Here is a 14,220-nt window from a genome sequence, read left to right as displayed (position 1 = left end):
GTGATACACAGTATCCCCCCCCCCTTATACATAGTGTGACCCCCACCTCCATAATACACAGTGATACACAGAGTGCTCCCCCCTCCCTCCATAATACACAGTGTGCCCCCCCTCCATAATACACAGTGAGAACCCCTTCCTCCATAATACAGTGTGACCCCCCACTCCGTGACACCCCCTCTATAATACATAGTGTGACCCCCCCTCCATAATACACAGTGTGACCCTCCCTCCATAATAGTGTGACTCCCCCTCCAAAATACAGTGTGACCCCCCCTTCCATAATACATCGTGTGACCCCCCTCCATAATACAGTGTGACCCTCCTCCATAATACATTGTGTGACCCCCCCTCCATAATACAGTGTGACCACCCCTCCATAATACAGTGTGACACCACCCCCTCCATAATACACAGTGTGGCCCCCCCTCCATAATACAGTGTGACCCCCCCTTCCATAATACATCGTGTGACCCCCCTCCATAATACAGTGTGACCCCCCCCTCCATAATACATTGTGTGACCCCACCCCCTCCATAATACACAGTGTGGCCCCCCCTCCATAATACACAGTGCGACCCCTCCCCCATAATAGACAGTGTGACCCCCCCCCCCGCATAATACACAGTGTGACTCCCCCCCCCCCATAATAGACAGTGTGACCCCCCCCCCTGCATAATACACAGTGTGAAAAAATGGGAAAAAATTCCCATAAATGATATATCTGCCTCTAAAAGGAACATTTTAACAGCTCAGTATCCCAAAACCTCATATTATGAAGTGACAATATATGATCATTGCAGAGCCCCCACGATGGAGACCAAACCCAAGTTGTGGTCCCGCAAGTTGGTGGGGGGCCAACTTCACTCAGGTAGTTGTGATATCACATCACTTTATAAGGTAATAACTGATACTGTGGCGCCTCCTGGTGTCTGATTTTGGACTGAAAGGAGGTTTGGTCAAAAACAGCAAATGCCAAGTGACAGAAGAATATAAAATCCATGCGACGCCCCCTGATGATCAACCAGGGACATTACTCATAGATCCAGGCGAAATGACTGTGGTAATCTTCTTATATTTGTTATTCATGGCCTTCTTTCTTCTAAAATCAACTTTTAAAATTATGCCTGAAGGGTGGTATCTGTGCTATAGCTTCAGAGACTTTTACACTGTGCGGGAGCAGTTCCCCCTCCCATTGTGTGAGACTACCGCGGGAGGGGACAAGTAGGAGAACTTGGGTATTCTATATTCATCGCACATCAGTAGAATTAGGAGAGAACTTTACTATCATTGAGGGTTTGGCTGTTATTCTTTGCAAATTATTGCAGGATGGCCACAAAAAAGGGAAATAAATACACTACCAAAAATGGAAAAAAAAAGGTGTAAAATTGTGGGAAACCAGCTGTAAAGGGAAATGCGCTACCTACGCACTTCCCTACTGATGTTTCAACTAAGAATATGTACCCTTAGGCCGGCGCCACACAGGGCGCTTTGTCTGCGCTTGCAAACGCAGACAAAGTCGTGCCCACCGGGGCGGGCCTCGGCCCGATCGCATCGGCGTTTCTATGGAAACGCCTGCGATCGGGAACGAGCCGCCGGTGTTTCGCGTTAAATTAGAAACGCCGATGCGATCGGGCCGAGGCCCGCCCCGGTGGGCGCGACTTTGTCTGCGTTTGCAAGCGCAGACAAAGCGCCCTGTGTGGCGCCGGCCTTAGGCCGGTGGCACACGTGGCGTTTTGAACCGGTTGTTGGGACGTTTTTAAGCATGCGTTTTTGACCGGTTTTACCAATTATCTTAATTAAAACTGGTCAAAAATGGATGGCTTAAAAACAGCCCAAAAACGGGTTCAAAATGCCACATGTGCCGCGGGCCTTAGAATATAAGTAGTGGAGGGACCTAGTGATTCCAGCGAATCAGACTCCCCCTCCCTGAAGTATATTTCAACACAAATGGTTATGGTCCTTAACCCCTCAATGATGTGGCCTAAAAAGGCTCTAGTGACCGGGCATTTTTAGCAAATTTTCGTAAGTGCCGGTTCAAGGGCCATAACTTTTTGCATGCTACCTTAAACTTTTTTGCTGTGTTTTTTTCGAGACTAGTTAAAAAGGTGATAAAAGTTTAAAAAAGGTGATAAAAGTTTAAAAAATTATTTTCATTTTTATTTGCGGTTAAAGGTGGAAAAAAGGCTTTATATTGTAATTTATAGTACTGTAAATTATTTATAGTAATTTATAGTATGAGCTCACAGCGGCAGTCACCGCCTCCTCGGACTGACCCCTCATGAATACTTCCGACTGCTGTGAGCTCGGTCCAGTGTTCCTATGGTATTAAAAAGTGTGCTTGTGCAAATTGTTTTTGATATTCACATCCGATCTCCTTGTTACTTGATTAAAAAAAGACACCGGATGTCATCTGAGAGAAGTAATTTTTCTTTATGCACTGATTTCGAAGTAAGATGCACTTGGATGAGAGGAGCGCAGGCTGTGATAAGTGACCAGTCAGTCATATCTGTGCTTTAACTTGGATAAGAAAAACTTTGTGGGTAATGGACCTTACATTCAGTTCCACACGACCCGCAGAAGGCCTTGGCAGGTCACCACTGATCCTCACACAAGTGAAACCACCGGAGCTAGCACTTAGGCCGTGGTCACACGTACCGCTAGGCGTCCGTCATAACGCAACGGTAGCGCACAGGGGGAGGGCCGAGGACCTCCCCCTGTGGGCTAGCGTCGCGTTATGAACGGACGTCTAACGGTACGTGTGACCGCGGCCTTAGAGTGTCGCTGTCAGCAATGGGTACTAGGACACTAATTTCCTTACAGAAGGAACAAAGAAAGACACAAGTCACTCCACATAACGTCACTGCGCCATTTTATTCTTCAAGATAAATAGAAGATAAGAAAACCTCTTTGTGTATGTGAGACGCCCAGAAAAGACAACAATATAAAGTAACGATAACAGAACAGATTTTCTCCTATTGCTATAAAATAAGAAAAATGTAGATGTAGTAATAGATGTAACACATCTGCTGTGTGAGAAAGCATTGTCTCCAGCGATCATCCCATTGAAAAAGCTGTGTTGCTTGCCTCGTGTCTTTAGACTGATTTCCTGTTGTGACCCCGGTTCTGTTCCTGATTACGCTTCTCTGCTGCCAGCCCTGACCTACTGCTTTGCCTTTGACCTCGATCCTGTGCTGCCTGTCTCGACCTCTCATCTGTCCACCACCGCGATTCTGCCTCGCAACTCCCGCCGCAGGAAGTCCAACTCGCTTTGCCGCTGGCTCTGGTGAAAACCGGGTACCACTTAGACTCCGCTCCTAGAAGTCGACTTAAGTCATCGCTCGTGGTTGTACAGTGGTGGTACACTATCCCTGATCCTGACAATGCTGAGTACAAGTATACTTGTATACGGGTGTAGATTACACACAAATATCTATAACTATAATCACACGTAATAAAATAATAAATAGGCAACGCTACAACCTGTCGGTTTATTCCCCCATATAGCGATGTTTCAGTGCAATAATATAATACGTGCTGTGTTCCTATATAGATCTATATGTCACAGCTCATTAGTACAAAAAATACATAATCTTTTTGCATACAACAATGAACCCTGATTACTTAGGACACATCATTGCAGGGAATACAAGTCACAGAGTGATATGTATATGATTATCCGGTATATAATAAGTATAATATCCAAACCTATCCTACCTGCAGTGCATAGTGAGAACAAGGCTCTATCTGAGGTGCATGGTGTGAACAGGGCTGAACCTGAGACATAAGAGCTATTGAAGGAGATAACTTACAAACCAGGTAACACAAGCCGTGCATGATCAGGTGACTGAATAACCTTGATGACACGCAACCCCAGCAGCTGACATCACTCCGAGAACAGAATAAACCACCCTGGGGTGTGCAGTGCAATCTCAGTTATCACACTGCAATTCTCCCTTCCTGCGGCTATAGGCAAGTGGTTAGAGACTGCTGTTGCCTTGTGCTCCCTCTTTCAAGGAAGTGATCTACACCTGAGTAAAGCCCTTCTAACCCATCAGAGTGAATGGAAACGGCAGAGGAAATGCAGATCTTTCCATCATGCACAAAACTGACCAATCACTGATGTGTGAATAAGGACTGAGGAAGGACAAGACTGACAAAGCCCATCCCACTCCTGGATCTAATAGCCTGGATGCAGCCTCTATCAAAATCAAATTTACCCTGTCGCTCCTCCCCTCACTAAATTTATAGAGCCTCCCAAAACACACAACATAGCATGAAGCGGCTCGGTGAACCTGGTGGTGAAGGTGTGTAAGTGTCTGATGGGGTCACACATCTCATAGAAGGACAATTCTCCCACCTCATAATCCACATAGATCCTGACCCGATCACTGGAGATCTGGTGATGTAACTGGATAACTTTTTGATTGTGTATGACTGAATATTGATTATTATATACCCTCCCTCCATATAACCCCCAGGATTTGTTATAACCTCCAATGTGTGACTGATCTCCCCTCCTGTCTATACTCGAGTAACACATCCCCACACTCCACCTCCAGACATCACTGACCTCCACGTCCCAGTAATGTCGTCCGGAGGTAATTTTACTGCTGCTCATCACCTGAGGATAATCCTGGAATCTCTCTGCCGTCTCTGGACGTTTCTTACTTGTTTGTGTCCAGGTTGCAGTTTTCAGGTCGTCTGATATGAGGATATTATTATTGGCTGTGTTTATATCCAGTGATATGTCTGTAGGATCCTGCACATAGAAGATTATATGTCTTACTGTATCAGATAAGTGTGATAAGGATGGGATCAACTCTGCTTCTTGATCACCTCCTTCTTGTCTCCCAATGTGCTCATCGGATCCTTCAGGCCCCCCCGTGTCCTCATCACTTCCATCATGTCTCCCCATGTCCCCATCACTTCCATCATGTCTCCCCATGTCCTCATGACCTCCAACACTCCCCCCTGTGTCCTCATGACATCCCTTCTCATAAGGATCATACAAGTCACCTGTGTCTGATTCCTGTAACACAGTCAGTGGATCAGTCATGTTACACATCTCCTCAATCTCCTGCATCTTCTTGGACAGCTCGTCCTTCTCTATTTGCAGCTTCTGGATCACATTGGACAGCAACCATGATGACTCCTCTCCCCACTTGGAAATTTCACCTAGGATCTCCTTCTCCATGTTGTCCAGACGCCTCCTGAGGTCTTTAAACAGGGCGGTCATTCTTTCGGTTTCTTCAGATGCTTTCTCTTGAGCTCTTCTCCTGCGCTCCTCCAATCTATGGACTTTTTTCTGGGTCCTTTGTCTCTTATTTAACAGTTTCTGCAGAACATCTTTCAGTTTCTTCTTCTTTTTCTCAGAGGCCTCATCTAGAGACTCCATGTTATGTCCTCTGTGATCTCCGACTAGACAGCAGGACACGCAGATACAAGTTGCATCCTGGTTGCAGTAATATTCCAGGATCTTATTATGGATGGGACATTTCTTTCTCCCCAGGGACCTGCTGGGGTCTGTTAGGACGTGTTCTGGTCCTTTGCTGTGGCTTTTACAATGTTTATCACAAACAAAAGCCTCACAGTGTAGACAGGATTTTACCGCAGATACAGGAGAGTCCACACAGTAAGTGCAGAAGATCTTGGTCTCCTCCTGGGGCAGCTGAGTACAAAGGAAATTCTCCACCACATTACACAGAGTGATGTTCCTCTGCAGTGCCGGCCGCTCCCGAAACTCTTCTCTACATTCAGGACAGGAATAAACTCCAGACCCGTCCTGTGTATTCAGAGCCTGATCAATACAGACCTGGCAGAAGTTGTGTCCACATCCAATAGTCACAGGATCTGTATAGAGGTCCAGACAGATGGAGCAGATCAACTCCTGTCCCAGAGCAGCAGACGCCATCACTGATTATTGTGGAGGAAAATAAACTAGAGTTCTGTATGGGTCGGAGACTAGTGGGCGTTATTCACAATCCACGTAGGAAGGGGACTGGCTGACATTACGTAGAAGCAGTTTGTGCATGATTCTAGCCACAGCTTAGATGTCTCATTGTGATCGTTCACAGTGCTGCCCATTCAGGATCTTAGGAGAACTTTCACAGGTACTGGACGGTGTAACATCATACATGTATATCAAGAGCCGGCACACACGGGGCCTGGAAATTTTAGAGAGTTAGTTCCCTAAAGTCCCAGAGCAAGTGTCCTCTTTCCTGTCCTGGTAGCTCCTCCTCTGCTCAGAATATAGTGTTTTTAACCCCTCAGCCCAACCAGTTCAAGTCTCAACTTTTTAATGTGTTTTTTCATTGTAGAATGAAATCGGATCTTTCAAGACTATTGGTAGTAAACACTAACCTTCAATAAATGACATATTGCACTTTACCTATTGCTTTACCCATAAGAACCTTATTTAACAGAATAAATAACATATTACAAAGGCTTCGTGCTCTGTGGTCACAGCGTTTTTAATGAATGTCAGAACAGTTGGTAAAAATTTGCCCATATAATTTTAGGCACAGGCGACACACCTCCAGCAGGAGCGATATGACCAGCCGCCTCCCAACTGGCAAGTCATACACCTGGATCACACGATTGGATCTTGTTATTCCGCCTTCTTATACAGTTTATGTCCATGCAGTAGTTTTAGCACTTCTTTGGGTTGGGTTGTCCTTTCTGATGGTGCCATTTTAGGAGGCCTTTAACTTATTAGAATAAATTTTATTCAATCTTTTTAGGGATCTATGAAATAAAAAATATTTTTCCTATTTTTTCTTGTTATTTTAACAAGTGCACCATATGATAGCCCCACCAAGTATGCAATGCCGCTGTGATACATGAAGAGGCTCCGGCTTCTTGATGTATCTAGCGGGGGAATGCGCAGTGTTTTTTCACAGCAGGCGTCTTCTCACATATGAAAAGTCGCTGGCTGCAGCAAGTGCGCCTCACATCGGTCCACTCCCCACCAGCTGCGCCAATCCCCCAGCTGCACCCCCTTTCACAACCCCGTGGTGTGGTGCAGAAGCCCGGATTAATACCATCCTTTGTCTTTCCCCTAATGGCAGCAATGACATATTGGGGCAGATTAATCTTAGTCTGATGCGCCTTTTTTGGTTGTATTTTAGTGACGTCTGGAGCACAATACGGTATTTCCGGAATTTTTTGCACCATTTCCCAGCAGTTTGTCGGAGTTCGTCGTGTAGCGGTTTCCTCGTTTGTCTTTGTATTTCTCCTGCTTCCAAATTTTTGTGCCCTATTCAACATTGATTTACATCTATATGGGCGCAAATAATTGCACAATAACACGCAATTATTTGTTTATTTTTTTTAAATTTGCACCTAATAAGTCTAAAATAACCTGCATTTAACAAAGAAAAATTAGGTGCAAAAAATAGACCCATGAATGGTGCTAAAAGAGTTCAGGGAAGGGGGGAATAAGATAAATGCATTATTCTTAATGTCAGAACAATTTCTACATTTACCAAACTTATTTATACAATATGAACCTTTAAGTGTCGTTGTGTTTTGTTTTTTGTTTTACTTACATAGATTTCTCTATTTCTCACTAAATGGATCTGATTTTTGGAAGATATTGATACTGATTTTTGATCAAGATTTATTACATTTTTTGTACTGAATTTAGTGAAAATCATGACTTCTGGGATTTTTTAATTTTTTTAAAATTATTTATCTATAGAAATATATTCAATAATACTATTAGGGAGGGTGGTGGAGGAAAAGAGGCCAAACATCCAGGGCAGTAATATGGGCGCGAATTCCAAATGTACAAGGTATCAGGGAAAGACACACACACCAGTCAAAAGCTGCACTCAAATCACACTTTAGGATGCACAGTTGTATATATAGAAACCAGAAAACACTTTGCAGAGGGTGAGAAAAGGTGATAAAACACTGACATGCTATAGGTTAGCTTGAATATACCAGAACCTACCCTTAAGCTATTTTCCCAAATGCACTCCAGGTTTCGTTTCTTGCAAAAAGCACAACCTCTAGAGGGAAACGGAATGTTATCACTAAATGTTATTGTGAAGGCTCAGTCATGAGTGCTCACGTGTCCCTCCGTGGCTGCTGCAGCTCCGGACTCGCCTGTCCTGGCTCCTGCTCACCAGCAGACTGCTGTTCGTGCGCGGCCCCACCTGTCGGAAATTTAAAGGGCCAGCGCACCGCTGATTGGTGCACTGGCTGAACACCTCCACTTTTATTAATCAGCACCTCTTTTCCTTCCCCGCCTTTGCGAAAGCTCCCCAGCGATATTCCTGTGTGTTCCTGTGTCCCTGCATTCCTGTGTCCCGTGTGCCTGTGTTCCCGTTCCCATCTGCCTGGACCTCCCGTTGCTGACCCAGGATTGGACTTGACCTTGCATCACTGCCGCCTGCCCTGACCCTGTGCCTGAACCTGACCACGAGGCTGTCTTACGCTAAGGTACCTCAACCTTGGCTGCCACCGCGGGCTAGTCACACCTGGGAACGACCTGGTGGTATCCTGCCGCAGCAAGTCCAATCCGCTTTGCAGCGGGCTCTGGTGAAGACCGGATGCCACATAGATTCTGGTCCGAGGTGCCAGCTAGTACCATCTCCCACGGTGGTCCAGAGGATACACTGATCCCGAATACTGACAGGCTCTTTACAAGACAAAACATGACCTTCAGGCAGGAGCTGCAGAGAAAGACAAGAGTCAGAGACAAATACTATTTCTAAACCGATTACACAAAATGGTGTCTGAATGATGAGATGGCTGACAGTGGACAAGATGGTGTCTGGAGAGAAATATGATATCTCTCACACCAGTCTGGGGACATGTCCTCACACTGCAGCATAGGACTGTGCAGGTAGTTTCAGTCCATCACTTGCTGTAGACCCAAGGATGGTGCGTTGGGGAAGAACAGGCTGGGGTTCCCGGGGCTGGAGTAGCTGACAAGGTCCTTGCTTGTCCTCTTCATGGCCTGGTTCTTCCGGATCTCCTCCAGGTTCTTCTTGGTGCTATTGTAATTTTTGGACTGGAACTTGGGAATCTGTAATTCAATGATTTTTATTTCTCTGCTATTATTCTTTTACTATTTTGGTAAATTTTTCTTGCCTGCTTTGTATTTTGAATAATAAAGTTATTCAGTGAGTTTGAATTACAATGGCGCCATCTAGTGCAGCGCCGGCAGACTGACACCTCGGAATATAATATTACAAATTGTTTTTAGGCCTCATCCACACGACCGTATGGTCTTTTCTGTGTTGTATATACAGCTATATTCTGGCCGTAAATATGTGACGTATGGCAATGTTTTGCACCGTATCCGTATAAAATACGGTGGGCTGGAAAATGGTGGATGGCTGACTATTGGCTGGATGACAGAATGCACCTCCCACTGGTTCTGGATACTGCACCTATATGCAGCCGTATGCAGCGCGTATTTAGCACGTATTTTATACATTCCCATTGACTGCTACGGGCCCGCATGGAACGGAAATACGGTGCGAAATAGGACATGCTCTATATTTTTATACAGCTCACTTACGGTACAGTACGTTGGACAATGCGGCCATTTACATGGATGGTCGCATTGCCCATTGGAAACCATGGGGCCGTATTCCGGTCGGGTGCATGGGGCCTTATGGTAAATATCTATAATTTAGAACAATCTTTATCTTAATGTTTCTTTTTTCAAATGCAAAGCAAATTAGCAGAGAAGGCTAGATAATAAAAGAAGGAAAACCTTACTTAAAGGGGTTTTCCCACAAAGACAAGTTTCCTCTATGTACTCAGGATAACACAATATCACATTCTCTAATTGACTGTTATTAACAAAAATGCAGCATTTCACAGATATAAGACCAGCCTGTCTCTATCAGTCCTGCTGTACACAATTTCAGTTGCTCCACACGACCCAGTAAGGGTCGGACACCATCTTGGACGAGATCATGCAGATGAGATTTCTGTCTCTATGCTGTGTGTATGTAGCCACGCCCCCTGCACGGAGCTCAGAGACACTCACTGATTCATATCCTGCCAGGAGGTTGTGAGCAGAGAGAGGCTGTAATCTACAAACTACAAAGAGATAAGTGATCCAGGGGAAGGGGGAGGCAGGCACATATCTGTGAGATGTAGCAGAGCTGACAGTGTAACAGTGTAATGGTCTATCAGCCTCTGTGTAATAGGCAGCATGCATCTCATGCATTTCCGATCTGTCTCATCGCTCTCTCTATGTGTCAGTGTGTTAGTAAAATGTCAGAACCAGATGAGAGTGTATATACACCTGTACCCTGATAATTTAACCACATTGTTACCCACCAGAACTAGATGCATAATAATGTGTCTGCTCAGAAAGTCCCCGCCCACACCCTAGGATTTTACACTGAGCACTCTGCCCACTGAGAGTGATAGGAGCTAAAACAGCAATAAAACTGAGTAAAATTGTAAAGTAAGGGGTTAAAATGATCTTTATTGTGTTAACATTACTAGGGGATTGAAATGTGTGAATTTTCTTTTCTGGGAAAATCCCTTTAACACCAGGATGAGGTCACTAGGAGTCTGGATACACTCGGTATTATTATATCCGTACCAGATGGAACAATCCAAGTTCAGTTTTTCCTCAGTCGGCTTAATGGAACAGATCCATGTAGTCTCTCTCTGCCGGATCAGACTGATGGCATGATACCTTCTACACTCCTACACAGCAATAGGGGGCCATTTAATGGTATTAACTAGTTTAACCCTCTACATAGCATTCCCATAAAAAACGCACAAACTCCTTTATTGCTGAGTGAAAATATGGACACAGCTTTATTTGCGTAAAACAATTTAGATCGCTAAGGCACTCGGCCGCTGTATGCCAGGTAGACTCCCATCTGGCAAGTCGGCCAACCGAGTGTTCTCCTCCATATCTCACTTTCCGCCCCCAGCAGAACCGCGTACTCCTAAATGGAGCTGCGACAACCATCCAGCAAGAAGAAGCCTGCTCTATACCGTCCTGAATGCCTGACAAAAATATGGCCAATCTCATTTAAGTGGGCCCCATTCTCTCTCATCAAATTGGAATTGTTCCCCTCAATTTACCTATGCTGAACAACCACCCCACATCTGAATTGTACATAGCGAGACATTCTGGTGTTGATTGTGCGCCTGGCCCTTTCCTCTGCTGTCCAAACACGGGCCCTTTGCCAAACCACCCGGGGAACCACTTTCAACCATACCACCACCACTTCTGCAAAAAAGAACATCATGATCCGCTCTAGATCCTGCCGCATCAAAGTCAGCAACTCCGCCACCCTGACGGAACAAAGATCATTTACTCCAACATTTCCTCCCGCTGGTCCGCCCAGAAGATGTAAGAATGGCCTAACAACCACACCGTAGGCCTAGGACATACAACAGAGGTAATGCCTGAAACAAAATAAGAAAACGGTAAAACATCACAATAAATCAGGGCGAATATAGTGAGAAAAAACACGCCAACCTCCACCGCCCAATCCTCATGACCTTCCCATCAGGAAGCCCCTCTGTGGCCGCCCCAATACAGAATGAGTGAGTCCCGTATCTCATAGGGTCAGCCCCAAGTTTCCCCAAACATCTCCGAAACACCGCCTGGAACGGGTAAGGGGGACCCATCCTCATGCACTAAAAACTGAGATCCCAGACGAGGGGTTCACATAAATTCCTGAACCAAAGTAAAAGGGTAAGCAGGGCCAGAAACTGCAACTAAGCGAATCCATGAGCCCCTACCATATAAGTCAGTCTTAGAGCAACAGACCCAGAGGTGCACAAAGTCATATCCCCCTTTAGCAACCCCCCAGAACGATTTGAAGAAGGAGGGACTAACTCCTTTATACGGAAGGCCCCAATAAAGGTCAAACTAAAGGCCCTGGAAAAGAGCAATGTCTCGTGGATAGAGGAGCGAACTATGGAACATCCTCTGATCAGATCGCACAACAATGAAAATGACAAAGGTCGGAGGGATTCCGAGGGAACATGGTCCCGTCTCCACCCCTTCAAAGCCTCATAATAAAGGACTTTGTGACACCCGACAAACCACGCAATTGGAGAAAAAATGCTACCCCTGCTAGGCGACATTGCGCCGCCGAGCCGGCTATACCAGCCTCCTTCAAACCCACCAGATAACTGTGAGTCACCCGAATTTTTTCAGATGGGTCCCTCCCACCAGCTACGGTCAACCAAGCCCCCCACACAGGGGCGTCGCTAGGTCAAAAGATCCGGGGCCTGTGCCCCGGATCTTTTGCCTTGTGCCCCGAATGTCCCGGGTCAGCAGGACACTTCTCCTGCTGCCCGGGCAGATTTCCACTCTTCGTACCCTGTAATGGTGAACAGAGCCATCGGCTCCTTTCTCCACTAGAGGGAGCAGGAGACGCAGTCACACAGCGTCTCCTGCTTCAAGCAGCTCAGTACAGCTGCCAGGAGCAGGAGACGCCGGGTGATGACGTCACCGCGACTCGGTCCTGCAGAGAACAGTGACAAGCCTGAGGAGACTGAGGTGAGTGGCAGTGTTTTATTTTGTTTTTTTTTTATTATGCAGTGGGGGAGGGGAGAGAGGCACAGTCAGACAACTTAGTCATGTGGGGGACATTAATGATGGCTACAGGGAGCGCTGGGGACATCCCTGGGGCTGTAGGGATGTTACAGGGAGCTTTGGGGGACTTCTTAGTCGGGGCTCTGGAGAACATCATAGAGGGCTGTGGGGGACATTACAGGGGGCTCTGGGGACATTCCTGGGCCTGTGAGGAAATTAGGGGGCATTGGGGGGGCATTACTGGGAAATGGGGGTATTCTTAGTGAGGGACATTAGAGGGGGCTCTGTGGACATTACAGGGGGGCTGTGCAGGACATCACAGGGAGTTCTAGGGACATCACTGGGGCCTGTGAGGAAATTAGGCGGGGTGTGGGGGAACATTACTGGGAACTGTGGTGGGTCTTCTTAGTGGGGGCTGTGAGGGATATCACAGGGAAAATGTGGGGGACCTTACAGGGGGCCTCTAGAAACACTACAGGGGGCTGTGGGGAACATTAGAGGGGGCTCTTTTAACATTACGGGGGGGCTGTGAGGGGCATTAGAGTGGTATCTGTGGACATAACAGGGGGCTCTTTGGAAATCACAGGGGGGGGGGGGTGTGGAAGACATAACAGGGGGCTCTTTAGACATCACAGGGGGTGTGTGGAAGACATAACAGGGAGCTCTTTAGACATTGCAGGGGGCTCAGGTGGACATTAGAGGGGACTTTGAGGGACATTACTGGGGACTGTGAGGACATTGGGGCACTGTGGGGGACTTCTTAGTGGGGAGTGTGCAGACTGCTCCTTTATGTGGACATGATTAGGCAGGGCATCATTTAGTTTAGGGTCATATTGAGGGCAAATTAGTGGGGGGCCACAGTTAAAGATATATATATATATATATATATATATATATATATATAAGGTTTTATGTTATATTATAATATTATAATATGTTATATTAGGAAGCATTTATTATTTCTGTAATAACAGTATTTTCAGGAGGACTTTCTGTGTATCTGTAGGCCCCTTTCACATGATTGTATATGGTGGCCGTATGCTAGCTATATGAACAGTAGCTAACACACGGCCACCATAGGAGAACATTGTTCACAGTACAGTGAGCACACTTGTGTGTCACCAGAAAAAAGATCTTTCGTGAGAATGTGAGGAGCGGTCAACCCTGCACCTCCCCTGCCAGGCAGTTCTGGCCTGGCCGTAGCATACATGTATGTGAAAAGGGCCTTACAATAAAGGCGTTAGAGTGTTAGGGGTAGCAGCAGGATAACACTGTTAGGGGGCCAAGATGCAGGGACAATGAAGATGTCTGTGTGGTGAAATCAACAAGGAGGACACGTGGCTGAGGAGACGTGGTGATGCCGGGCCTAATGGAGAAGATAGAGAACATATCACCTGCAGTCACTGGATGGAACTGGTAGGGATTTCTCCCGTGGTTTCTAGAGCTGTATATGTTAGGTACAGTAGTTATAGGTCCAACCACACATGTACAGGAGTGGGCATTACTGAAAGTTCGATACATGTGCATTGGGGCCCGTGCCCCGGATCTTTTACCACCCTAGCAACGCCCCTGCCCCCACACCTTACCATACAGCAGGCAGGTTGCCGCGCCAACCCTCCAATGCCGCTGTTGGAAAACCTGATAATCAAGTCAAGATAGGGGGTCAGCCAGCACGTTAT

At 46.3% G+C, this 14,220-nt stretch overlaps 1 protein-coding gene across 1 annotated transcript; it reads right to left on the bottom strand.

The window, feature by feature from the left end:
- Window positions 1-2,876: 2,876 nt before the first annotated feature.
- On the bottom strand, window positions 2,877-6,022 carry LOC140125908 (E3 ubiquitin-protein ligase TRIM39-like). The gene has a single exon (XM_072144808.1). The coding sequence runs from the start codon at window positions 5,912-5,914 to the stop codon at window positions 4,217-4,219; it is 1,698 nt and encodes a 565-aa protein (XP_072000909.1). The 5' UTR covers window positions 5,915-6,022; the 3' UTR covers window positions 2,877-4,216.
- Between the last annotated feature and the right edge of the window lie 8,198 nt (window positions 6,023-14,220).

The sequence above is a fragment of the Engystomops pustulosus genome, chromosome 4, assembly GCF_040894005.1.
Source record: "Engystomops pustulosus chromosome 4, aEngPut4.maternal, whole genome shotgun sequence".
Taxonomy (NCBI): Eukaryota; Metazoa; Chordata; class Amphibia; order Anura; family Leptodactylidae; genus Engystomops; species Engystomops pustulosus.
Note: the sequence above shows the minus strand (reverse complement) of the source record. Positions and strands in the feature narration are given on the sequence as shown.

Bases quoted from the DNA above. Each gene is read 5' to 3' on its own strand.
- LOC140125908 (XM_072144808.1), bottom strand. From the start codon at position 5,914: ATGGCGTCTGCTGCTCTGGGACAGGAGTTGATCTGCTCCATCTGTCTG.